Source organism: Mytilus trossulus, chromosome 12 (genome assembly GCF_036588685.1).
Source record: "Mytilus trossulus isolate FHL-02 chromosome 12, PNRI_Mtr1.1.1.hap1, whole genome shotgun sequence".
Classification (NCBI taxonomy): Eukaryota; Metazoa; Mollusca; class Bivalvia; order Mytilida; family Mytilidae; genus Mytilus; species Mytilus trossulus.
The window spans coordinates 55,974,107-56,000,186 of NC_086384.1; the positions used below are offsets into that span (position 1 = coordinate 55,974,107).

The 26,080-nt window shown below is 30.3% G+C and overlaps 1 protein-coding gene across 1 annotated transcript; it reads right to left on the reverse strand.

The window, feature by feature from the left end:
- Positions 1 to 869: 869 nt before the first annotated feature.
- On the reverse strand, positions 870 to 26,080 carry LOC134692894 (uncharacterized). Its single transcript, XM_063553520.1, has 4 exons — positions 25,161 to 26,080; positions 18,381 to 18,518; positions 6,868 to 7,033; positions 870 to 6,261 (listed from the first exon to the last, which is right to left on the reverse strand). The coding sequence occupies exons 1-4, from the start codon at positions 25,627 to 25,629 to the stop codon at positions 5,997 to 5,999; spliced, it is 1,038 nt and encodes a 345-aa protein (XP_063409590.1). The 5' UTR covers positions 25,630 to 26,080; the 3' UTR covers positions 870 to 5,996.

Genomic DNA, 26,080 nt, shown 5'->3' on the forward strand with positions numbered 1-26,080 from the left:
CAATAGGTCTTCTCTGTTTGGTGTATGTAGTGATTGTAAGGTGTACATGTCTGGCTGGCAGATGTCATCTGACTTTGACCTCATTTTCATGGTTTAGTGGTCAAGGTGAAGTTTTTGAGTTTTGATTTTTTTTTTGTAATACTTTATGCAATAGGTCAACTATATTTGATGTCTGGAAATATTTTATGATCTTTTTGTCAGTTGTCCAGGCTTTATTTGATCTTGACCTTCATTGCTCGGTGATAAGTTTGTGTTTTGGTCTGTTTTTCTTAAACTATTGGCAAACGGTCAACTATAATATTGTATGGAAGAATGTTAGCTGTACATGTAGGCCTGGCATGGTTCGTCTGACCTTGACCTCATTTTCAGTGGACCGTTAAATGGGGTCAAAACTTTAATTTAGCATTAAAATTAGAAAGATGTTATCAAGGGGAGCATGTGTACTAAGTTTTAAGTTGATTGAACTTCAACTTCATCAAAAACTACCTGGAACTAAAACTTTAACCTGAAAATGGACGAACGGATGCACAGATTAATGAAGGAATGAACGGACGCACAGACTAGAAAAAATAATGCCCCTCTACTATCGCAGGTGATGCATAAAAAAAAGATGACAGTGTTGTGTTGATTTGTGTTTTGTTTTGTATTCTATAATTTGTCCTTTGGTCTCGTTCTTTCTGTGCCATGGCTTTTTTTTTGACTGCATTGGTGAAAGTCTGAACAGCAGAGTACGTTATTTTAAGGCATATTCATTTACATATAAGTTGTTGTCAGGTCTCAATCTGATTTGGGACTAAGCAATATAGTACAGGTACTTTTTCTGTCTACCCTCAAAGCAATATTAAAACACAGAATAAATAAACACAAGCTGCTTTTTTAAGATTATTTTTAATCATTTTATACATTTCAAGTTAACTTGTATAACATCTAATTGATTTTAAAATGTTTACAAGCTCATGAATAACAACAGAATCAGTATAAAGGGAGTCAACTCAGAAACATCTCACAAGATGGTAGATAACTCTTGTATTCTTATAAAGAACACAATTTAAAACACTGTGAACTACAAGTAATAATTATATTTCATTGGATTTCATACTTTTTTTCAAAAACTATTTGTAGATTAGTTTTTTTGGTAAAAAAAAAACATTTATTCATGGGATGGCTAGTGTAGAATAAATATGAACAGAAGCTGAATAATTATATTTCATTGGATTTCAAAATTTGATTAGAACTATTTGTATATCATTTTTTTGTAAAAATATTCATTGGACGGCTAGTGAAGAATATATATGGACATAATTATATTTCATTGGATTTCAAAATTTGTTAATAGATAAAGGAAGATGTAGTATGAGTGCCAATGAGACAACTCTCCATCCAAGTCACAATAAAACTATTTGTATATCATGTATTTTTTTGTAAAAATATTCATTTATAGGACTGCTGGAGTAGAAAAAGAATGGACGGAAAATGAATAATGTCACAGTTTCAAAAAGTCAACTTATGACATGGCCACTTCAAAAATAGGTATTTGAGCATAAGCAGGTAGTTGCTATGTGTAACTTAAATAATAAAAATAGTGTTTTGATAAAAACAGTAAAATGTTGATGATTCCAATATTTTCATCATTTTCTAATAATGTACAAATTGATAAATGGAATGCATTGAAGTTAAATATCAATAAAAAAAATGTCAAATGTTAGATGTATTTCTTTTTAAACAAAGGTTAAGAAAAACTTGAAAATTTCATCAGGATAAATATTTCAAGAATTACAATTTTGATGCTTTATGATAAGTTAATTTGACATACCCAAGAATATGACGTAATATTTCCAAGTGTCTAAACACAATACTGATATACATGGGGGCCAGCTGAAGGACGCCTCCGGGTGAGGGAATTTCTCGCTACATTGAAGACCTGTTGGTGACCTTCTGTTGTTGTTTTTTTAATTGGTCAGGTTGTTGTCTCTTTGACACATTCCCCATTTCCAATTTTATGTACAATGTATTAATTATGATTCGTTTGAAACCACTTTTCATAGATTTCACAAATAAAGGTGAAAATCTAATTTAAAAGTTTAAAAGGCAATTCCAAATTCAAGAGAGGCCAAAGTCATTTTATAGCAGTTATTTCTTTAGTCAGCTGGCTACCCAAATTGTGTTTCTGTCTTGGAAATATATTCCAACATTAGCAATTTGATGTTTTGAGGCTGATTAAAGAAAGTAAATAGGGCTTCAACTCAGTAAAATATGGATAATCAAAAGAAAAAGAAAATAAGTAGTAAGGGAGTTATCTCCCCTTAAATTGAGTGTAAAACACAGCACACATTAAATACACAGCAATAAAGAAAATTGTAAAAAACAATATTTATAAAATATGATACAAATAAATTAATAAACAAATATATTGGACAGAATCGAGACAGTGGATCATAAATATTGGTCAGTATACATGAGGGTCAGGGAGGGGTTTACATAATAGAAAATAAAGGGTATAAATTGCAGAATTAAAATACAAATAATATAAAGAATAGAGAATAATGGATGCTGATATATTTATAAGATTGAATAATGGAAAAAATGAATAAAAAAAAAGAGAAAAAAAACCAGTCTAAAACGATAAGGAATAGATATGAAATACACCCTTCCAGACCCCTCATATTTGCCACTTTAAAGCACTTTTAAACAGTCAATACATAGGTATACAGATGAATTGTAATAAATAAATAAATAAATTAAAACGTCATGTAATACTTGGTACTTTAAGTAATAATAAATTCTCCAGATATATAATAAATATCAACAATTTAAAAGCCTGAGAAAACCAAGGCATTATTTTTTAAACCTATTACAACATTTGTTCCTGAAAATCAATAACTAATTTAAAAAGATTAAAATAAAAAATGTAACAGTACAATTTTGTCACGATCTAACTTTTAAAATACTAATTGTGTTTGTAAGTTATTTAAACATGTCACGTTTCTGATTTTATCTATAAAAATACGAAAATAAACAAAATTAAAATTAAGAAATATTCAGATAAGAAATTTTTAAAAAGACTGCTATTTTTTTTATCGATAAACTCAACGAAAAATCGAAAGTAGAATATATCGATATTTACAGTTATTCTATCAATTTCTATATCTTATCTCCTGAAGAAGATATTTTTCAGTTATCAATTATTGACCTTACTGTAATTTTGAGATATTTACAGTAAAATCCAAATAATGACTTACAAAATATCTCTCCACTGTTCATTTGAGCTAGGACAATTGATGAATTTTCAATACATTCATGACATTGTTTCTTCTTCATATTAGTTTTTATTCAATATTTAATTCAGTAGAGTTTAAGGTACAATGCTCTAAAGAGCATAATTTGCTTAAGAAAAGATTTTCTTGTTTTATCCGGTAATATAAAATATACCTAACGGCCATTAATTTCTTAATGAAAAATTCGAAAGACAGATTAGACCATGGCTAAAATAATAAACTTAAAGACAATTAGTCCAAAACCAAAAATTTTATCATGTGTGCCCAATTTATTAAAAGAAGTTACTTTGTTTCATTTTTCCCCAGCTATTCATTTGATAATATTTCAATTCGTGTAATCTTATAAAAATACTCCCCAAACCAACCCCAAACAAACAATCAATTCGTGTAATCTTATAAAAATACTCCCCAAACCAACCCCAAACAAACAATCTTAAATTTAAGTTAAATATGAGAAGCAAAATATTTTCTTTTAAATACTTAAAAAATCTTTCTGAAATTAAGTATCATGCTTTTTTATATATCTAAATACTTAGGTCCAATATATAAGTACTTGTTGTACCAAGGTGTCTGCGTAATGAAGTTTTATGTCAATTAGGGTGAAATTCTGGAATGTTTTGAAAAAATATCCTTTAAGTAAAGATTGGTATTAAAAAACAATTTTAAATTCAAATTGTTATCTGTAAATATTGTGGACTATTAATTCAGAAAAAAAGAAATGAATAAGAAATGATCAGAAATGTGACTTAAATCGATAAAAAGGCAATAAAAGTCAGTCATGCATAACAAAATAAATATAGTATTAATGGACGGTTTGTTTGACGTAATTCCTATATAATGAACAACCCATTTAAAACGATAAAATCTTTATAAAAGACATTCATAATTTAAATTAAATATATCATACATTTTAAGTTGGCAAATGTCATCACATAAAGTTAGCTACATTAATGCACTCTGAAGAACAAAGCATTAATTTACATTAATTAAAAACAAAGTAGAAGAGAATACAAGGCAGTCCTAAAAATCAAACTTCGTAATAATATTTGGAAAAACATATAATTTATGATCTAAAATATGTAAATTTCGATAAAACTAGATTTTTTTTTTGACTACTATATTTTTTTAACAACAATTACAGTTGAAGTCTTGATACTTTACCAGTTTTGGGCTATTTTTAAATTTTAAGGACAACATGAACATTGACTTTTCATGAACTATTTATTGACTGGATAGTAGACAAAAATATACAGTGCCAAAAAATATCCTTGAAATTAATTATAAAACTGTATTTTGAGTTGAGATGGACAGAAAAAAATACAAACAAGACATGTCCCCAATTGAAAGGGAAGAGAGAAATACACTTACCTTGGTCCAGGCTTACAGTGGTCAAGTAATTGACCACTAAATATATATAACAAACAATTACATTGTTTAAGATCAATGTCCAATATTACCTAATACTTCATAGTCTACACACTGCACAAAATATATACTATTATTTGTTTAAACAATGTTGGTATAATTGTCCATGAAAAGAAAACTGTCATAAGGTAATACCAGTTTTTGACTGCCACCTCTCCCCCCCTTTTGCAAAAAAAGTGTCTTTACTCCCAATAACATTGTTTCAAAATAATCTTTTCTAATTTTCCAAATTTATTAAATGTTTTTTTTTCACAAGTTCTTTTGAACACAATGTATAAAAAATAATTTTAACAATTTTTCAAACATTTTTAGTTTCCCTTATAACAACATGTAATTATAAATGTCAATTCCAACTAAATCTTTATCAAAAACCTTAAATTAGAAGCAAATGAAAATTTGCAAGTTTACTTTCATCGACAAAACAAACAACAGAATTTAAAAATTTCCAATAATTATAAATAAATAACAAAAATAAATACAATATCACAGATACAGCTATCCCATGATTCAAAGTGAGAATTATGGGATGTAAAATGGAGGGAATACTTATAACAAAGATGTTGACATGTGAACAATTCAAGAGTTAGCTCCCTTTGAAAATGGACGGCATACAACTGACATATTTACAAATAATGGTTAAATAAAAGTTTTTTTGAAAATGATGACGACATCAGATCGTGTATTCTAAAAACAAATATGATGATATCAGTGTGTATTTTAACTGTGTACAAAAATAATGTACATTTACAATAAAATGACATTCAAATGTGCAGCCGCGGACACTCTCTGAAACAAATGGCAAACACTGTTTCAAAGAAGTGACCTTTTTGTGTTAAATTCACAATCAACAACTTCTAAACTTTATTGTGCACAAACCATATCACTCAACTATGTGGGGTATCTTTGTACAACGTCATTAGGGGAAAAAAACATAAATGCATTTTACATTTCAAATTTTAGCTGGCCACAAAAAAGTCACCCATAAAATTCCTGAATATCATGTAAAAATAACTCTGATAAAAATATCCTTTAACAAATTTTGTTCTTAATTATAAACCATGATCCTTATCAGTTCAAGAACACCGGAAGTTTTCTTTCTGTTTAACAAAAACCAAACAAATATAAATTATCCGTAACAACACATAAAATTAACCATAAATAACAGGTCTCTTATATTCTCTTGTAAAATTGGTCCAAATTTAACAACCATGATCACATGACATCAACAATTGATCACATGACATCTTTAACAACTTGTCCTCCATTTCAATTGGACTAGGTATTTTTTGTCCCTTTTTATATGTTCATCACTAGTTCGGTTAACATTTGTGAATAATTTTGTTCCACACTTAACGAAGGCAGTGTCACAGATTTATCACCTTCACGTAATGTCACTAATTGTAAGGAGGCCATTCCTCCATAGCCATTTTTATGGTCCAATGACAAATGCGGTAAATACTTGTCAGCGATGGTATCGACCAAATAAGGATCTTCTCCAGAAACAATAGCTTTAGAGTTAGTAATGTGAACTTTGGTAGGAATTGTAACCTTCTTCTGTCTGCTACAAAAATAAAGAAAAAATACACAAATTATTATTTTCAAACAAATCTGATGAATGATAAAACTTCACAGGCCCTTTCTAACGCTTTCTATATATGCCCTTATTGACTAATTTTATTTGTGTGTTCTTGTGTTGCCCTTTTACACCACTGTCTCACGTTCACCCATTCATATTCTGTATGTGTCTCAGTCCCAAGTCAGTAGTTTGTGTAGATTGTTGCTGTACATGTATATCCTATTTTTTGTTGTGTACATATATCTGGCTTTATTTTTGAATGCTTTTATATTTACCATAGATTGCTATAATCCATCATTTTCTATATAGGAGAACCAAGTCCTGAATATGACAGTTGTTATCCATTCATGTTTTGATTTTGTCTTTCAATAATACTGGCTTTCCTTTTGAATTTTCCACAGAATTTAGGTATTTTTGTTATTTTACGTTTTGCATGATTAACTTTTGTCATTTTTGAAGATTGTAAAGTAACCTTAAGTTGCTTACATCTACTTCATATGGTCTTTGGTGAAAATACATCTCATAAGATCAATTAAATGTGACATTCTCAATGAATCTTTAATTAAATAAAATGTTAAAATTGTTACATACTTCCCCCTTCTAATTGACCCTTGATCTTTATGACCTTCCGGTTTGACTCTATCAAACAGTTTCTTCATCCATAAGTCAGTATCTCCTGTTATTATAAGCTTTCTCTCTTGAGCAGGTCGAGATGGTTTCTTCATCTTGTCTTCTGGGGGTGTTATTGGTCGAACATCTGAAAAATAACCAAAGATAATAAAAACTAGTTTTCAACTTTTAGCTTGTGGATTGAAAAGAATGTCTCCCTGCATTATCCTTACTTTGGATTTCATAAAACGTAGCCTCTACTAAACTTGTGACTAACCCAGTAATTGCTGTTGCACTTCTACAAAAAATAAGACAATTATATCATTCAAACTTCACATAGTTCTTACATCTCTATAAGATATGGGAAAATAAAATACTACAAATTGTCTTATTAAGTGAATATGATTAAAGATTTCAATAATCTAATTTACAATTTCAAGTGTTTCAAGGAATAACTTTTTTCTAATGTTTATATTTTGACATGCAGGCTATTGGACTGTGTATTTTTACTTGTTCTGTGTTTTTGTCTTAAGCTTGTCCATTTGTTTCAAAAGAGACTGTGTTCGGAATAACTTTGACGATTCCTATTATCCTTTCTTTTTGGTTGTATTTTTAGATAATTTTTGTAAATTATAGATAAAAGAAAATGTTGACTGACATATATTTCCAACTTTCTGTGCCAATCAATAATATATTACTTAAGAGATTTACTTCTACCTTTAGCAAATATAGACTCATTATATTAATTGGACAATAAATCATTTACTTATATAAAGCCTCATTGAACTTCTAGGAAGATGATTAATTAATTCAGATTCTCAGATGACTTATATAAATTACCTATTGATTATGGCTAAAAATCAAGAAATAGTCCATTAGTATGGCATTATTCATAAAGTCAAAGAGAAATGGAGAATATGTATGGAAGGAAACATACTAGGCATATTTAAATGAGACACAAAGATACCAAAAACAGCATATTTAAGTTAGGGTCAATGTATGACCTTCAACAATGTTTTAGGTCTTATCTATAGCATTATGCCCTTTATATACACTGAAAAAAGTCCCATAAAATCTAACTTGAGGAAAACTCAAAATCCGCATTTTTAATTTCCTATGGAAATTCATAGGAAGGGGAGATAACTCTTGCAAAAAAGAGTCTTTTTTGGGCAGTTTTTGGTTATTCTTGAAATTTATGTTAAGTATGATACTTTGGTGGTGTTATAAGTTTGTATTTGACTAAACTATATAATCTTCAACTCATGAAATGTATAAAACCGAAATGTTATGGGTAGTTTTATTCTTTTTGTGCATTTTTCATTAAAGAAATTGCAAATTTGAAGCTTTTTTTGTGACCATTTTGAAAAATAATGTGAAAATTTGCTATTGTTTATATCTGTATATTATTTTTTTTTCAGCAACTTACATATCTAAAGAAACTTCAAACCACAAAAAGAAGAATACATGCTCATTTATTTTTATTAAATTTGAGATTCTTTACCTTGACATGTTAAAAAATTCAATAAATGGTCAACTAATGAACTACGAAATCTACATTTTGTAGATTATAGCTTGATAAAAGATATGAAAACACCTTTAGAGTTGTTTGTTATACTCTAAAGATCGCTAAAAAATCAAGAATCAATACATTCTGATGAATAGAAGTGGTAAAGTAATAATTTTGTATCAATTCTAATTGATATTTCTGCCTTTTTTTTGCAAGAGTTATCTCCCTTTTCAATGCAAATCTCCATAGGAATTTTAAATGGTGATTTTTTTTAGTCCTCCTCAAGTTAGATTTTATGGGAATTTTTCTGTGTATATTTGTGGTATAATGCTAAAGAATAAAACTTAAATATCTTCTGTTGCAATTACTTTCGGGTTAGAGTCAAATTTATGCTAGATGTAAATCGTCCCAAGTCAACAAACTAGGTGTTTAAGATCTCAACTCTCACCCTTTTCACATAGTGGGTAAACTTGTAAATGACAGCAAAGTAAAGATAAAAAACAACAAGAATGTGTCCACAGTACACGGATGCCCCACTCCCACTATCATTTTCTATGTTTAGTGGACCGTGAAATTGGAATAAATTCTCTAATTTGGCATTAAAATTAGAATGATCTTATCAAAGGGAACATGTATACTAAGTTTCAAGTTGATTGGACTTCTACTTTATCAAAAACTACCTTGACCAAAAACTTTAACCTGAAATTTGCACTATCATTTTCTATGTTCAGTGAACCATAAAATTGGGGGTCAAAACTCTAATTTGGCATTTAAATCAGAAAGAGCATATCATAGGGCACATGTATACTAAGTTTCAAGTTGATTGAACTTCATCAAAAGCTACCTTGACAAAAAACTTTAACCTGAAGTGGGACAGACGGACGAACGGACGGACGAACAGACGAACGGAGGCACAGACGAACGGACGCACAGACGAACGGACGCACAGACCAGAAAACATAATGCCCCTCTACTATCGTAGGTGGGGCATAAAAAACACAGAAAAATTGAAAGGTCAATATATGACCTCTAACCAGCAAGCAAAAGATACAGAATACAAAATGTATTTAGGTTACACTGATCACATTCAAGATTATGGACGTGTACATATATGTGACCTTTATAAACTAGATTTTTGAGATTTCAAATCCTCTCCTTTTGTTTAATTTCATTTAATGGGGTATTCTTGAAATAGACCAAGTCTAAGATACAATAAAACATGTACTTGATGTACCAAACATGTATAATACATATACAATTGTTGATTATTCAAGCTCTTAGCTAGTAATGGAAATAAAAGGGAATTCCCCTTAAATATTTCAGGAGTATTAGACCCACTTTAAAATTTCAAAAGTGTCTTTTAATTATAAACCATTTAAATTAGAGGACAATTTTTTATCACTCACTCAGATCAAATGTATAAACTTGTCAAGTTTTTTTCATTATAAATCATTCTTTTATTCAAAAGCCCAATGTTCCTGATATTAGCCTAATTTTAAAAAGACAAATTACAAAAGTTGTAACACAAAATTGGGCCATAAAATGAAACAAAACTCATTATTTATAGCTCATTGGTCAAAGAGATAAAAACACAAAAATTGTTCATTTATAGCATGTTAAGTTCCTAAACATTATATCTTTTCTAAAACAGGATAACTAAATTTATAAATATAACTTTTCCAATATTTGTGTGTAAAAGAGGGAGGAAAGATACCAAAGGGACAGTCAAACTCATAAATCTAAAACAAACTGACAAAGCCTGATGGCTAAAAATGAAAAAGACAAACAGACAAACAATATAACACATGAACACATGACACAACATAGAAAACTAAAGAATAAACAACACGAACCCCACCAAAAACTTAAGGGGTGATATCAGGTGCTTCAGAAGAATAAGCAGATCCTGCTCCACATATGGCACCTGTTGTGTTGCTTATGTGATAACAAATCCGGTAAAATTTGCAAAACTTTGATTAAGTACTATAAGCCATATTCAACATAATGTCACTTGGTCACATTCTTTTGGTGTCTGTCTAAAGTCAGGGCCCTCTGTAGAACAGCTAGGGGTTGTTGTGTATGCCTGTCATAGAGTTCTTTTGTAAATTGTTTTGATATAAATAAGGCCATAAGTTTTCTACCTGTAAAATTGTTTTACATTTTATAGCTATACAGCAAGAAGTTTTTCTCACAGTTGATGTCCATACAGTTGCCTATAATTGCCAACTACTGTACCACATCTTTATAACTTTCATTTGCAATCATAACACATTTTCTATTATTTTTAAAATTCAGGCCATATTAAAAAAAGAAAATAGTTGCCTACTGCGCTCGAGTCATGCTTCAGTGATTCCCTTTATAATCAACCAATTTTTTTCCACAAAAAGGGGGAGGGGGGCACGATAACCAAATCAAACAATTATTTAATTCAATTACCAGTTTTCAAGGTACATATATTGAAATGTTCAATTTGTGTAAACAATGAAAATGATTTTTAATTCAATAATAAATTGATATTTGGCTCAATATTTAAATTGAAGTCAAATGACGCACCAAATGTTGGTACTTTTCCAATCAAAATATTGGTATCAATAAAGAAATATCTTTTATAATTTAATTAAATCATTCATAACTGAAATATGTTCAACACACATGTATTTACAAATGATTTATATAAATTCCTGTGAGATCTTTATATAAATTAATATATATGTAAACCTCGATCAGACTTAAGATACATTGTGTCAAGGTCGTCCATATTAAATGCCATTTGTATTGTGTCAAAGGTGGTTCTTATAAAATGCCATTTGTATTATAATCCTTACCTATGTATCAAAAATTTGGAGACGATACATTTTAAAACAAGAATGTGTCCAAAGTACACGGATGCCCCATTGGCACTATCATTTTCCATGTTCAATGGACCGTGAAATTGGGTAAAAAGTCTAATTTGGCATTACAATTAGAAAGATCATATCATAAGCAGCAAGTGTACTAAGTTTCAAGTTGATTAGACTTCAGCTTCATCAAAAACTACCTTGACCAAAAACTTCACCCTGAAACGAACGGACGGACGGACGGACAGACGGACGGAAGAACGAACGAACGGAGCCACAGACTTGAAAACATAATGCCCCTCTACTATCGTAGGTGGGGCATAAAAACATTTGTAAATACCTTTAAAATATGCAATTAAATCCCCTTAACTACATATTTAAATTTAAGTCTTAAATTACATAGTGTCAAGGTCTTCTACATTAAATTCTGTTTGTTAATTATGTTCCTTAGCGAAAAGAGGGAGATAAAACTTAAACCTTCACCAAACAAGAATGTGTCCCTAGTGCGTGGATGCCCCATCCGCACTATAATTTTGTATGTTCAGTGGACCGTGAAAATGGGGTAAAAACTCTAATTTGGCACTGAAATTAGAAAGATCATTTTATAGGGAACAAAAACTTTAACCTGAACTTGAAGCAGGAGAGACAAACGAACAGATGGATGAACAGATGCACAGAACAGAAAACATAATGCCCATAAATGGGGCATAAAAAGTAAACAATAAAAGAAAACAACTCATCCACAACCTTGACTGCGTAACATGAATCCAAACAAAATCTGGATGAAAGTTCATGTACTCAAGAAAGGCAATCACTTCCTGCAATCTCACACGCCATATGCATGAGGCTAGAATTAAACTTTAAATTGGATGATGTTGCTTAATCTATCAGCCTAAAATCGCAGTGTAACTAAATTATATGACACATCATTTCAAATTAAAAAATATTGTTTTCCTTTTTTGATGTCATTTTCTTGCCTATAATATGTTATTTATGTTGCATTGTTAGCAGCAACAACTAAAAAGTCCTATTACTTCCTAGAACCAACATGTAAGTTGTAACCAACCTTATAAGGCGGTAAGACAAAATCAAACAAATCAAGTTTCAAGCGCCGGGTCCTAATATAACCCTGGTGATTCAGTGCTTACTAATGATAGGTCAATGACCTTCATTCTTTTATAGGTTTCTTTATTAATAGTCAAAACTGATTAAACTAATAAGGCTGTTTCAAATGTCATAAAACAACAGGAATGAAACAATACCTTTAAAGGTCACAGCAAGGTTCATGATAGTTTGAATACTATATATATAATGTAACATGATGGGCAATAGAAATATAACATTTCTAAATAAGTTCATATACAACCACATATAGTGACCATATAAAAATAAAAGATGTGGTATGATTGATATTTTGAGAAACCAAAAAGTATACAGATCTTTAGATTAATATAAATGTGTAAAGCTTTAAGTAATAACCATAAATCATTTTTTAGATATGGCAGGACATGTAAAAAAAAACTCCCCTTTTTTTCTTTTTTACAAAATACTCAATAACTCAAAAATAAAAATTTGAATCAACACCAAAAAGTATCCAGATTGTTTAACCATCATATACAGAAACATCTATATAAGATTCATGAAATTTGGATAAGTCATTCTCAAGTTCCGATGTGACATGTTTACTCAAATTCAATTTACAATTTCAAATATTATTATAAATAAAAAGCAAACCTTTTCAATTAGAAGAAGCAAACGTAAACATTTTACTTTTCGAATATACATAAAAGTCTTAATTTACATGTTTCTTTTTTAAAGATCTACATTTTATAGAATTTTCAAAGCTATTGGGAGTTTTGATCTATTCAATTTATACTTCCAGGTAGACAACAAATTTTCAAAACATTCAACCCTACAACTATACAATATAAATCAAAAAGTCATCATACAAAAGGTAGTATTGATATTTTCCATATATTTGACGTAGATTTTAAATTATTGAAAAGCGAAATTGACGCTCAGTTGAGTTCCTTGTAAATTATACCTTTTAGTATAATAATGTTTATAATCAATATTTACATTGTATGGAAGGGTTTGATAGAAATTATATCCCCAAGAGACGAAGCACTTTTAAATATTTAGAGGCCATTATAATCTTAAGCCTCTTAAAAACCAGCTTGATTTTTTTTTTGGTTGTTGATAAAAAGCCCACTACTATTATTATTATTATTATTATTTACAGTGCTTTTATAGCGCTTATCTAAATAAACATTTACTCTAAGCGCTTTACAATGCATAAAAAACCTTGAAACAAGTACATATAAACAAATTTAAAATCAAATAAAAATAGAAACCGTAAAAAAAAAAATACGACTAAATATATGAAAATTAAAAATTATTCATCAAAAATAATGTGAATCATAATCATAATGTGATATTGTATTTTTTTTATTGAAATAATTAAATTGAAATATCATTTTTAATATGTATACTATATATGCCCAGATGATCTGTATAATTTTTATCTAAATGCGATTTTTATCTATTATGATTTTGAAAAAAATACTGTTTACTTCATATACAAGATATAAAATATTTCAAAAATGGGAGTCTTACATTATTGCCTTTTCGTTACTCTCGCATTTTCACAATAATTTCTGGATTTACAGTACGTATTAATACGTGTTTTTCTGTATGTCCTTTTTACTTTGGAAAGTAACTATACTATAGGGGGAATTTAATTAGTATTCTTGAAATAAAAAAATTAAAATGTCAAAAGGCATGAAAAACAGACAGTTGTAGCCAGCTGAATGTGACATGGGCTAAAATGCACTCTTGAAAAATAAGTTGAAGGTATACAATTCAAACCCCTAGTAAAGGCCCAGCTTAAAAATCATACACCGAAGAAGTAAAATTGTTCCTAAAAGCATAGCTGTATTTTTGTCAATATAAAGGTAAAATTATTTTGGTACTTTTGATATCAAATAAAAGCTTATGGCATTGGGATCACTGTACAACCCTTGTTAAGATTTCTTTTCAATAATTAAGAAGTATATAACAGTTTTATTAGGAGGGTAAATTTGCCCTGTTGTTCAGAAGTACCTGTTTTTGGTGCAACTAAACTTCAGGGAACCAGCATGCTCCAGACAATGTAAGGTATGTTGAAGTTTTTAGGGCATTAGTCAGGATAAGGTATATAGTTTAAACATGATATAACTGCCACTATATTTAAACATGAGACAAAAAAGCCGGAAATGCTTGAAATTACAGAATTTAACAAAGAAATCAATGGGGCTATTAATAAATAGTGTTATACCTGAAAATCAGCACAATTTTGTTTTTATAAGCCCCAATAGAATAGGCTTCAATGCACAGATGATGAAAAAAGTCTTTAAGATTTTTGGCTTTTTGCAAGGAAGTATTTGTCAAAACTGTAATTATTACATCTTCTAAAATATCAGAGAATTAAATTGGCAAAATGTATAAAGAATAGAGAAAAATGGATCTAAAAAATAGCGAAAACAGAGATATCATCGATGAACCCACCATCAAGATCCTCTTAGAAGTAAATCGAAATTACAGAATATCACAATAAATGCCTTATTTTTTTCCTGTTTGATTGTTAACACAAACAATTATACAATTATATAGAAACATTCTAAAATTGTCAAAGAAAACAGGAAAAAAAGTCCTGCTTTGATGCTTGTATTGAATGAATGGCTTTTGTAACTAAGGTAACCAATCATTAACTATACCTCAAACAAAACATCACCAATTGAGAAAAAATTGATTACATAGAAAAAGAGAGAAAAACGTAATATTTATCTAATAATGCAATTTGTTATACAAGTTATCTTGGAGTGTCCCGATTTTTCACCTGAGACAAATTTATGAAAGGAAAGGTAATAGACAAATATTGTTTGCAATAGTTACCTGCAAACACAGCTATGATAACAGGCATTATATGAGGAGCATTAAGGGATGAACGCAAAATAAAATTAACAATTACAAATATCTTGCACGTTGATCTTTTTACCAATTTCACAAAACACAGTGAATAACGAACCATTATCACAGCGGCACGTGAAATAAATTGGCAAAACATGTTGCACTAAAATAACCCTTTACCACCCTTTTATATATATTCATGTATATGGAATGATAAATGACAATAACTAAATATTGATTTGTCAAATGACAAAATAAGTACAATTTAAATTTAAATGAAGCACTATTCCCAATTAAGTATTTTCATATTACTCTCAGACTTTTGATTCCAGAATAAATAGTTTCTGACAGGTAACCTCCTCTGTCATTGTGTCTGTCATTGTCTGTGGTAAGACATTGTGGTACTCGGTCAAGTAAGAGCAACTGAAGAAAGTAAAACCAAGCTTACTGGTACAATCAGTGAAAATTAGGGGGAAAATTAAATTTTCACAAAACAGATTGTGCAAAAAAAAACGTAGCATCATGAAAGGATTTGGAGTTTACTAATATAACGTCAAATCAATCTCTCTTTGTACCCAAAATATTTAACCAAAAAAAAGTGGCCTTATTATGTGAAAATGTCTCAGCTTCAAAACGACATATCATACATGTACACATCCAAGTTTATGAGCAGAGGAACTGCGCATCTGTGGCAATTGCTCTTATTATTTCCAGAGTCAAAAGTCACGAATACATTTGTATGCATGTCAATTCTCTATAACTCTTTGTATAATAGAGAGACAAAAGATACCAAACATGCCAGAAGGACATTCAAACTCATAGTTGAAAAATAAACTGACATCACCATGGCTAAAAAAGAAAAAGACAAACAGGCAAACACCAGTTCACAAAACACATCATAGAATTATAAAGACTGAGCAACACAAACCCCAAAGAAAACTGGGGTTGAACTCAGGTGCTCCTAAAGGTACAATTCTTTTTTAAGAGTTGACACAAATATTTGCACATGCTTAAAACACAATGAAACAAAATGTCCAGCTACAAGAGTTGGCTTAATATGTGTTGCTTTTTTTAGTGATTCAAGAAATTTTACTGTCTGTTTTTGTATTAGGTCTGACAATTTTGTCTGAAGATCAACTTGTTTTGTCATCTATTCTTAAGTTCCATTGTGGCTATACTGTAATAGTTTAAAACAGTGACTGAGCAGTGCATAGCTATTACATTGTTTTCTTTGGAATTTGACCTGTGTACAAATCTTTTAACTATTAGCTAATTCAATTCAATCTTAAGAATATAAATTTAAAATAAAAGCCTTTCAAAGAAGAAGTCGTTAATCTTTTCTAACAATTGAGATTAACTTTATACATACATATATCACATATATGTATACATGTATACAATAATGAACATATTAAACTTTAAATTTAAAGTCCTTTTTCAATGGCAATGAGCTCGAGGAATATAGAGAATTAAAAAGTTGTCACAGAAATATCACCAGCATCAACTATTAAAGTTTGCAAGTTTCAAAATATTATTACCAAGTTCATAGTAACACACACACCGCCCCCTCTCTTTTTTCACATTTTTGTATGCCTTCATTAGTGTATAAACTACCGTAATAAAACATCAACAATGATGCAATTATTTTCCTCTCTTTGGTTCTTTGTCATTTTTGTTTTTTAAAGTATTTCAAATATGAAACTGATTCTTTCTTAGCATGCTCAAATCAAATCTAATTTAGGAGGGCTTATATTAATATTGGTAAAGTGTTGATTAAATTTACAAACTATAATCCGTTATACATGTATATTGATTTACATGAAATAAACCACTAGGAATTTTAAATACATGAAGGACAGATTTCCATAAAAAGCTATAAGTTAAAATCTACAGATATAGCAAACATATGGTAAACATACATTGTACAAAAAATCATGCAACAAATGAAAGACAGAAAATGGCCCAATATTTTAACAAAAAAAGGTCTCTCTGTTAAAGGTTCATGATTTATAAGTCTTGATTTAGACAGATTTAAATACATGTTAGTATCTAAACTTATGTGAATTATGCATTCTTTTATGGAAAACATATCAAGAAATGATAAAATAAATCATTAAGAATCACGGTAACAGCACATGTTGAATCGCCCTACAAGAGTTATGAATTTTATTTCTAAGTACATATCAGGAATTACGTTTACCAGATTAGCTTTAAATGTAGATTATTTTGACAACGGTAGACAAACATTCGTAGTTTATCCAAGGTTTAAATACCAGTACAAAAAGCACTATCCAGAAACTCCTTCCTCATTCTTCATACAACATATAATATAGATAAATTTAAACCTTCAGTAATCTAGGGCTTCTTTATGCATTCGGGTCAAGATAGATTTGTCTTGGCATGTTTCTGTACATAAAGACCTCACGATCTATAAGTAATGTTGATCCTAAATTTAGAATCAGTGCCAATATAATGCAGAAAGAATTCAGTATAACCAGAATGCCTCAGGCTATTTGTACTACTGTTGGTTCATTTATTTTCTTGGGTACCAATTTTCATAGTTAAAGAAAACGTGTATTTTGGAAGATATTTTTAATTTAATGCATGGTTTAATCATTTAATGCTCAACTTATTAAATCGTTGTTCCCCTGGTGTACTAACAAATCCACAAAAATTAGTATGCAATAAATATTAATGAATCCACAGTTTTACATTTATAATTCAATTTTCATTAAATTGCAAAATTTTATACTTTGAAGACTGTAAAAATACACAGGTTAACAAGCATAGCAAATTGAGGAGATCAAATTTGCTATGATTGTTAACCTGTGTATTTTTACATGATTTAATGCTCATCTTATTCAAATTTTCTAAAGGAATGTGTGTGTACTTTGCAAAAACCATGTTATTAGATATCTACCAATATGCATTTGAATTGCACTAACAAATACAAGTATAATTTCTTGCACATACTCACTAAGCTATAATTATTTTACAAACAAATGTAGGTCGATGGTTTGCAAAAAGTATTATTCAACTGTAGGAAGTCAGGAATAGGACAGTTGTTTTCCAGTAGTCCTTTACATGTTGGTAAATAGAGTGAAGATCGATATTGGTCAGTTTTTATTTTATTATTTACCTTATGATCTTAGGCATTTTCAGTATTTTTGTTAAAAAGTTCAAAATATATTTTTAACTGTTACCTTGAAAGTCTTCCCCTGTTTCCTTAGTCCCTAATGGTGGTAATGAAGGAAACAGGTTACCAGGTGACACATTGCTTGGACAATTTGGTTGTTTCCAAAATGACTGTGGTAAAGCACGCAACCGCATAGGAACTGAGTCTACAAATAGAATGATTTAACAGTGTTACAAACAAGCGCATAGGAACTGAGTCTACAAAAAGAATGATTAACAGTGTTACAAACAAGCGCATAGGAACTGAGTCTACAAAAAGAATGATTAACAGTGTTACAAACAAGCGCATAGGAACTGAGTCTACAAAAAGAATGATTAACAGTCTTACAAACAAGCGCATAGGAACTGAGTCTACAAAAAGAATGATTAACAGTGTTACAAACAAGCGCATAGGAACTGAGTCTACAAAAATAATGATTAACAGAGTCACATACAACCGCATAGGAACTGAGTCTACTGTACAAAAAGAATGATTAACAGTGTTACAATATATATAGCTATAAATACCAAACAACTACATGCATATGACTGTCAGCAAAGAGTTATACATGTACATGATGTGCATGTTCATATTTGGTGGTCAGATGCACTGTAGTGTTACATTGTACATCATATTAGAATTCAGCTCAAACCAGTGTTCAGGGATAATCTTAAACTTGCAGTTGAGTGAAAGTTATTTTGATTTGTGATTTTGAGATGAAAAACAGCAATAAAAGCCCTGTTTCCTTACTTTATGAGTGAGTTTTTTGGTTGTTTTTTATTTGCTGTGCATGTTTACTGATTTTGTGTCATACAAAATGTACATGTAGTTGGATAATCCCATATGCATGATATGATATTTGTTTTTCTTCTATGTTATATGTCTCTGCATGCTGACACCGTGTTAAATTGGTTTATATGTTTCATTTTTCAAACAATATGATTTTATCGTATTCTTTTTCGTACTTTCTCATTATATTTACGTTTGAAAAACCTTATTTAGATTTCAATGAACAGATTTTAATTAGTATTTCTAAAAAGTTTTCATGACAAAATCCAATAATTTCAGTCGAACTTGAATAAAAATCTAAAACAATAATACGGTCTTATTTATCAACAAAGACGTTTATTTACAAACAAAGACGTTACGGACATTCTAGTCTGATTATCATATGAAAGATCGTTGAGTTTGTTTATTGAACCATTTCACAAAGAAAGTATACAGCAAAAGTAATACTGATAAAATCGACCATGACTAACACTAATAAGGGTAGTATATAATTGAATTCAAACAATGTAAATTTTGTATGTTTAAGCTGGGGTTAAACAAAGTACTAGATTATGACGGAAAGTACATAAAGAGAATAAATTTGTATTTGGTTTTATACTTAAAAGTTTATATTTCAAGTATAAATGTACGTATACCATGTATACTGATATGAGTACAGAACTCTTAACAAAATAAAAGTTCAATTTGTGGTTTGGTATCCACATGACTGACATTTTTTTCTCTCATAAAATTAAAGATTGGGATTATCCATACATTTGTACATGTATTTGACATATATACTTAATTACAAAAAAAAAATGTACATGTTGTTGTATCAAATTTAAATGATTCAAATTTCTTAACAATATTGCTACAAATCCGCAAATTGATATTTTATAGTGTGTCTTTTTCATTGAACGTTGTGATGTACATGTTATATATATATATATACTACAATGTATTGTTTCAAAAAAGAGCGAAAGTTTGGTACAAATGTACCATTAAAACTTTTAATCCTGAGCACTGCAATTGTTTGCCACTGTCATAAGTCAGGAATCTGATGTTCAGTACATGCAGTAGTTGTCGTTTGATTATGTGGTTCATTAGTGTTTCTCATTTCTCATTTTTATATAATATATATATAGATTATAGACGTTGGTTTTCCCATTTGTCGATTTAAATGGTTTTACACTATTAAGTTAAGACTTATATATATCTTCTTTATTATTAATAATAATTGAACCCCTCTTTAGAAAAAAAGTTGCTCCAAATATAATGTTTTTTTCTGCTTTTAATTATAAAATGCATATGTAAGTTAAAAAATCAAAGTTTTTCTTTATTTTTTTCTACAACAGTAAAATAAAAAAAATTAATGAAGCAAAAAACATTGGAATTGCCCTTTAGAAGGATAAAAAAATCTAATACTACCTTAATAATACAAATGACTTTATTATGTACATTGCATTGTATTACTCTGAACTGGTCATGAAGCAATTATTGACTTTGCTTAAGTATTGGAATTTATATACAGGCATGTACATGTACATTTTTTTTATATGTAACTATATAATTTTGTACAATACAATGCAATGTACATGTAAATGCATATGAAAGGTACAAAAAACCCTCACAATGTACTGTTTATATTTTCCTTTTTAACCCTTCATCCCTGAAAAAATGAATTGAATATATATAACAGAAATTGCCAGACCCCAGTTCAGACTTTAAATTATGGATAGCACTTAAGCGCTAAGACATGTACAGTTGTACATGTTTATCATGTTTATGCTTATATATGTCGGTCATACATTATCATGACTAGAATTATAATTTTTAGAATTTAAAGTTCAAAAGTGCTGTTCTCATGGGTTTTCAGTTCCATAATTGTAAAGTTTTACCTTAATTGAGATGAATATATATCTGATTTGTGATTAAAAGACTTGCCAATGAAGGCAAATTGAAATCCTATGAAGTAAAACCGATTTGAATTTTCCCTATGGATTGAAAATCTGAAGCTAACATCATAATGACCCTGAGCTGTGGAGAAATTATTGAATTTTGCTTATATTTGTTTATCAATAATTGAAACAATGGTCAATGTCTTTGATAAGTACAATGAAGTACCTGGCTCAGCCGGTAAATTACCTGGCGTTAATTTCTCACATAGATTTCAGGTGTATTGATTCGTTACACCAGAACATAAACAACTGAGTCAATAGACTTTGGAATTTCCCATATTTCGCATTGTTGTTATGATGTAAAATCAATTTTAGTGTCTCAATGTACATGTATAAAAGGAGGAGTTAATTAATTAGAATTAAATCTGTCAGTAGAAGTGATAACTGATGTTCTATATATTATCATGACTATAGGATGAGTAATTTAGCATCTGTTTAAAGTTCACAATGCTATCTTGATTTTTTGAAGCTAATGTATTGTTCAGGTACATTTAGAAATGTATCTTAATTATTATCACCAGAGGCAATTTAGAGGGGGCCTTGCTCCCCCACCCCAAATGTTTGAGGGATTAAAATTGGTTGATTTTATCTTTAGGGCATCACTGAAACATGACTAAAGCAGACCCCCTTTAAGGCAGTCTGTTGGGCCCAGCATACATGTATGAACATTTCTGGATCTGCCACTGATCACGATGGTGCTATAAAACATGAACATGTGACAGTCAAAAGACGGTCTAACAAATGTACATACATTGTACATGTACAAAATGTACCTTTTCTCTAAATATGTAAATAGCTATTAAAGTTATGTTTTTAAAATAGCCTCAAATTTGTACATGTAAAAAATTTATACAATCATTTAACTAATTGTGATTAATTGATTGGTGTTTTAATGCCACTTGCAGCATGCATGTGTATTTTCAGATTGTGCTACAATGTATTAAGTGGTGGTCAGTTTATATTGGTGGAGGAAGCTGAGTGCCTAGAGGAAACCACTGACCTTCGATGAGAAAACTACATGTTATATTACATTGTATCCTAGTCAATTAACAATCTTAAGAGGTCTTAAAGATTGATACTACATGTATTATCAGACATGACAGAGAGGTTCATACATGTACATATTGTGTACATGTTTTAAATGCATTACTGCAAGTTCAATAATTATTGGGAGCATTTGTACATGTACAAAATGTACATGTAGTATTGCAAATTTGACATGACCAATTAAAATGCAAGATTTATTATTGTGATTTGCACCCAGTTGATTTCGTTTTGAACATGTTGCATTAATCATGTTAATAAACACATTCTTCAATTTCCCGGTTCTATTAGTCATTTTAGGATTTTTCCAGGTGAGACCAGGTACTCATCATTTTTGGCCATGGTGAGTCCAACAATAAGAAAAGATATTTCATTGTAATATGATTTATCATTTTATTCTCCCCCATCATTTTATTCTCCCCGATCTTCAACATGTTTACGAGCAATGCATTTCAGATTATATATAATTACTTTTAATCTTTTGCTATAAAATGATGATACATGTAATGATATATATGTGTATACATGTATTGTATGTGTGTTCAGATTATACAAAGTTTTACAATCTTGAGGCATCTTTGGACTCATCTGACAGTTTTAAAAGAGGTGAGTCCAGACAGATTTTGAGAGTCCATGCCAGGACTCATGGACTCACCTAAGTGAGAACCATGTAATTTGAGTTTACAGTCACTTATACATGTAACATGTATAATAAAATGTATAATGAACATGTCATATAAAAGTACTACTATTGGCCATGTCAGTTACAGTACAATTTGAAGTACAAAATAGAAAAAGAAGAATTCATTAAGATTGATAAAGGCCATCCTTAAATAATTATTAAAAAAAAATTAGTTCAATCTACCTACCAATGCCTTGAAGGATTGGTTAGGTACATTGTACAATAATAATGCACACATATATATCACATGTATATTTATACAAATTTTTTTTTAGAGCAGTGGGTTAAAAATTTAAATTAAATTATTTGTACATTTGTATGATAAAATGTTTCGCGTATGCTGATGAACCAACAAAAGAACAGACCAATCTATACTATTAAACGAGAAGACCTTATTTTGGGTGTCGCTTCTCTTCTTTCCACAATAAATTAATCAACACGGTTCTGTGTCCTATAGCTAGGTACAGTGCATATTGCCATTTGTCATCCATTCATATGATTATTCAGATTGAGTTATTTTTGGAGAAAAACAAGAAAAAAGGCATCCGGATATTGTCCCGTCATTGGACGAAATTTTAAGTCAGATTAGACTTCCGGTTTACGTTTTTTCTGTATACTTTGAACATACGTATACAAAGAATAAAGTGTATTTTCAGAATTATATCTGCTATCATTTTCAAGTTTACTATCCACGGCAGTCACAGAGTTTATTAAATAGAGAGGGTCTGTATACTATATCAATGACCACTATGGATCGATTAGTAAACTAAGAATCGAAAGTAAATACACTATATTTATATAGTAATGAATGTTCATAGTATATATACAGATAAGCGCTAAAAATATTCATGTGAACTTTTGATACCTTTTCTGAAATTCTCCAGTCATTAAATCTGTCACAAAATTCATTGATTACAAAAAAAAAGAAGATGTGGTATGATTGCCATTTTGAGACAACTCTCCACAAGAAACCAGATATTAACAACTATAGGTTACCGTACGACCTTCAACAACGAGCAAAGCCCATACCGCATACTCAGCTTTAAAAGGTCCCGAACTGACAATGTAAAACAATTCACACCAGAAAACTAGAGGCCTTATTTATGTACAAAAAAATGAACGAAAAACAAATATGTAACACATAAACAACAACCACTGAATTACAGGCTCCTTACTTGAAAGTTCATAACATGCTAAATGTATGTTCATATCGAATTGATAGAAAACCCAAAAATGGGAATATTGGAAATAAAGGAAGAGGGATAAAAAAAAAGAATTTTCCTGTCCCCCGGCAATAAGAGGAGGGATATGACCTTTATCTGGACTCCGGGATCGGGTGTTTTTAAACTCGGGATTTCGGGATCCGGGAATTCCTTTTATTGAATTCCGGGACCTCGGGAATTCGTTTTTTAAGCCCGGGATTTCGGGATTTCATGTTTTAAAGCCCGGGAAGGCGGGATTTCGGGACCCCTCCTATCCCCCTCCAATAACCTATGACTTATGATATTTTTGCTGAAATTTTCCAGTCCTTTAATATTTTACAAAATTCTTCCAACAACACTTTACATACTTTAAACTACCCTCTGAATGCCCGCGATTTCGCGGGTGTGTTCTAGTTAACATAATGCCTCGATAATATCATAGATGGAACATAAAAATAAGGATAAAATGATCCAACCCATGAAATAATGTGATAAAAAATAAAAATGTATATATATATATATATATATAACTCGTCTAAACATCAACCCAACAATGTTAGATCTGTAAATTTGCTTTCGCAAATTTTTGGTTCTTCCCTCGCCGGGATTCGAACCCATGCTACTGTGATATCGTGACACCAAATCGCCTGCACTGCAGCCGTCCCGCTAGACCACACGACCACCTGGGCTCTCAAAAAAAGAGCTTTCGGTGGCCATATGTTACCTTTCCACGTCAGTTCTAATCTAGCGGCGTACTACAGTACATGATATATAAGGCATGAAGATGTTATTGTTACAGATCAGCTAAATTATCTATAGTAAAGGATCCTACAAATTAATGTAAGATACAGTCACAGAAAATAATTATATTCATAAGTACGTCTGAGTCAGTAACAACCCTACAACAGATGTATCCATCGGATCGCCATCAATGATGGTGATACATGGCTGTGTACATAATGTATATACAACTCGTCTAAACATCAACCCAACAATGTTAGATCTGTAAATTTGCTTTCGCAAATTTTTGGATATATATATATTGTAAAATTAAATATTACTAGTATGATAATGAATTAGTGAACAAGTACAAACTAAATTACAATGTTTGTATATGTACGTACAGTACATGAACATTGTATACCAATTATTACCTCTTCTAGGTTTGACTTTTGGAGGTGTAGGCGCCCGTTTCTTTAATCCAGTTTTAAAGTCACCAAAATAAACACTTGTCTTTTTCTTTTTAGTCTTTTTTATTTCATGTGCGTGGAATTTAAATCCAGGAGGTCGTTCATATGTAGGGCCACTGGCAGTACTACTGCCACTGGGTGATGCCACATTTTCATAGTCATGATCGTGTTCACAAGCTTCACGATTCTGATTTACAGATGTATCAATAGATCGCGGACTTGGCGGCAAACTGTCACTTTCTTCATCACTAGTGGTGACAATAGGTCCTGCCGCCACTCGTTTTGAACCCTGTGATTGATTTAGTCGTGGTGTAACTATAGGAATAAGTTCATCGTCATATTTAATTAGTGATGTTGACCCTTTTTTACCACCATGTGTTTTGTGAACATTAGCAGGATGTAAATCCAATGACAATATATTTACATTTGACATGCTTCTAAAACAGAAAAGCACTGAGACTCTAATTCACTATGCACTTTCGTAGTAACCAAAACCATGAAAACAATCACATTTTGAAAACATATGACATCGATTTAATTTTATTTCTACTTCCATTTGATTTTTAATAATGTAATTCCAATCTAAAGGATAATATTAACACTTTTTATACACGAAAAAGTCAAAACATTGAACAAGATATAACGTGAACTGTGTGAACGACCTCCCAAAATAAATGTGCAGTTACCGGCGTGTATGGACTTGACAACTTCGCACACTTTGCGGTATATATAGTTTGCTGGAACTTCACATATACTTTATCATTTTAAAACCTATAATCGTCCATGGTTCGTTGATTACAATTTTGCTACCTGGATTCCAGATTGACGTTTAGCGCCATATTGTTAGTGTTGATGCTGTTGATAACGTAAATTGTCACCAAGAT

Excerpts from the sequence above, each read along its gene's own strand:
- LOC134692894 (XM_063553520.1), bottom strand. The coding sequence starts at position 25,629 with ATGTCAAATGTAAATATATTGTCATTGGATTTACATCCTGCTAATGTT. Across the intron at positions 7,034-18,380 it reads AACAGGGGAAGACTTTCAAG|ATGTTCGACCAATAACACCC; the intron begins GTAACAGTTAAA and ends GTTATTTTTCAG. Across the intron at positions 6,262-6,867 it reads GGGTCAATTAGAAGGGGGAA|CAGACAGAAGAAGGTTACAA; the intron begins GTATGTAACAAT and ends TTATTTTTGTAG.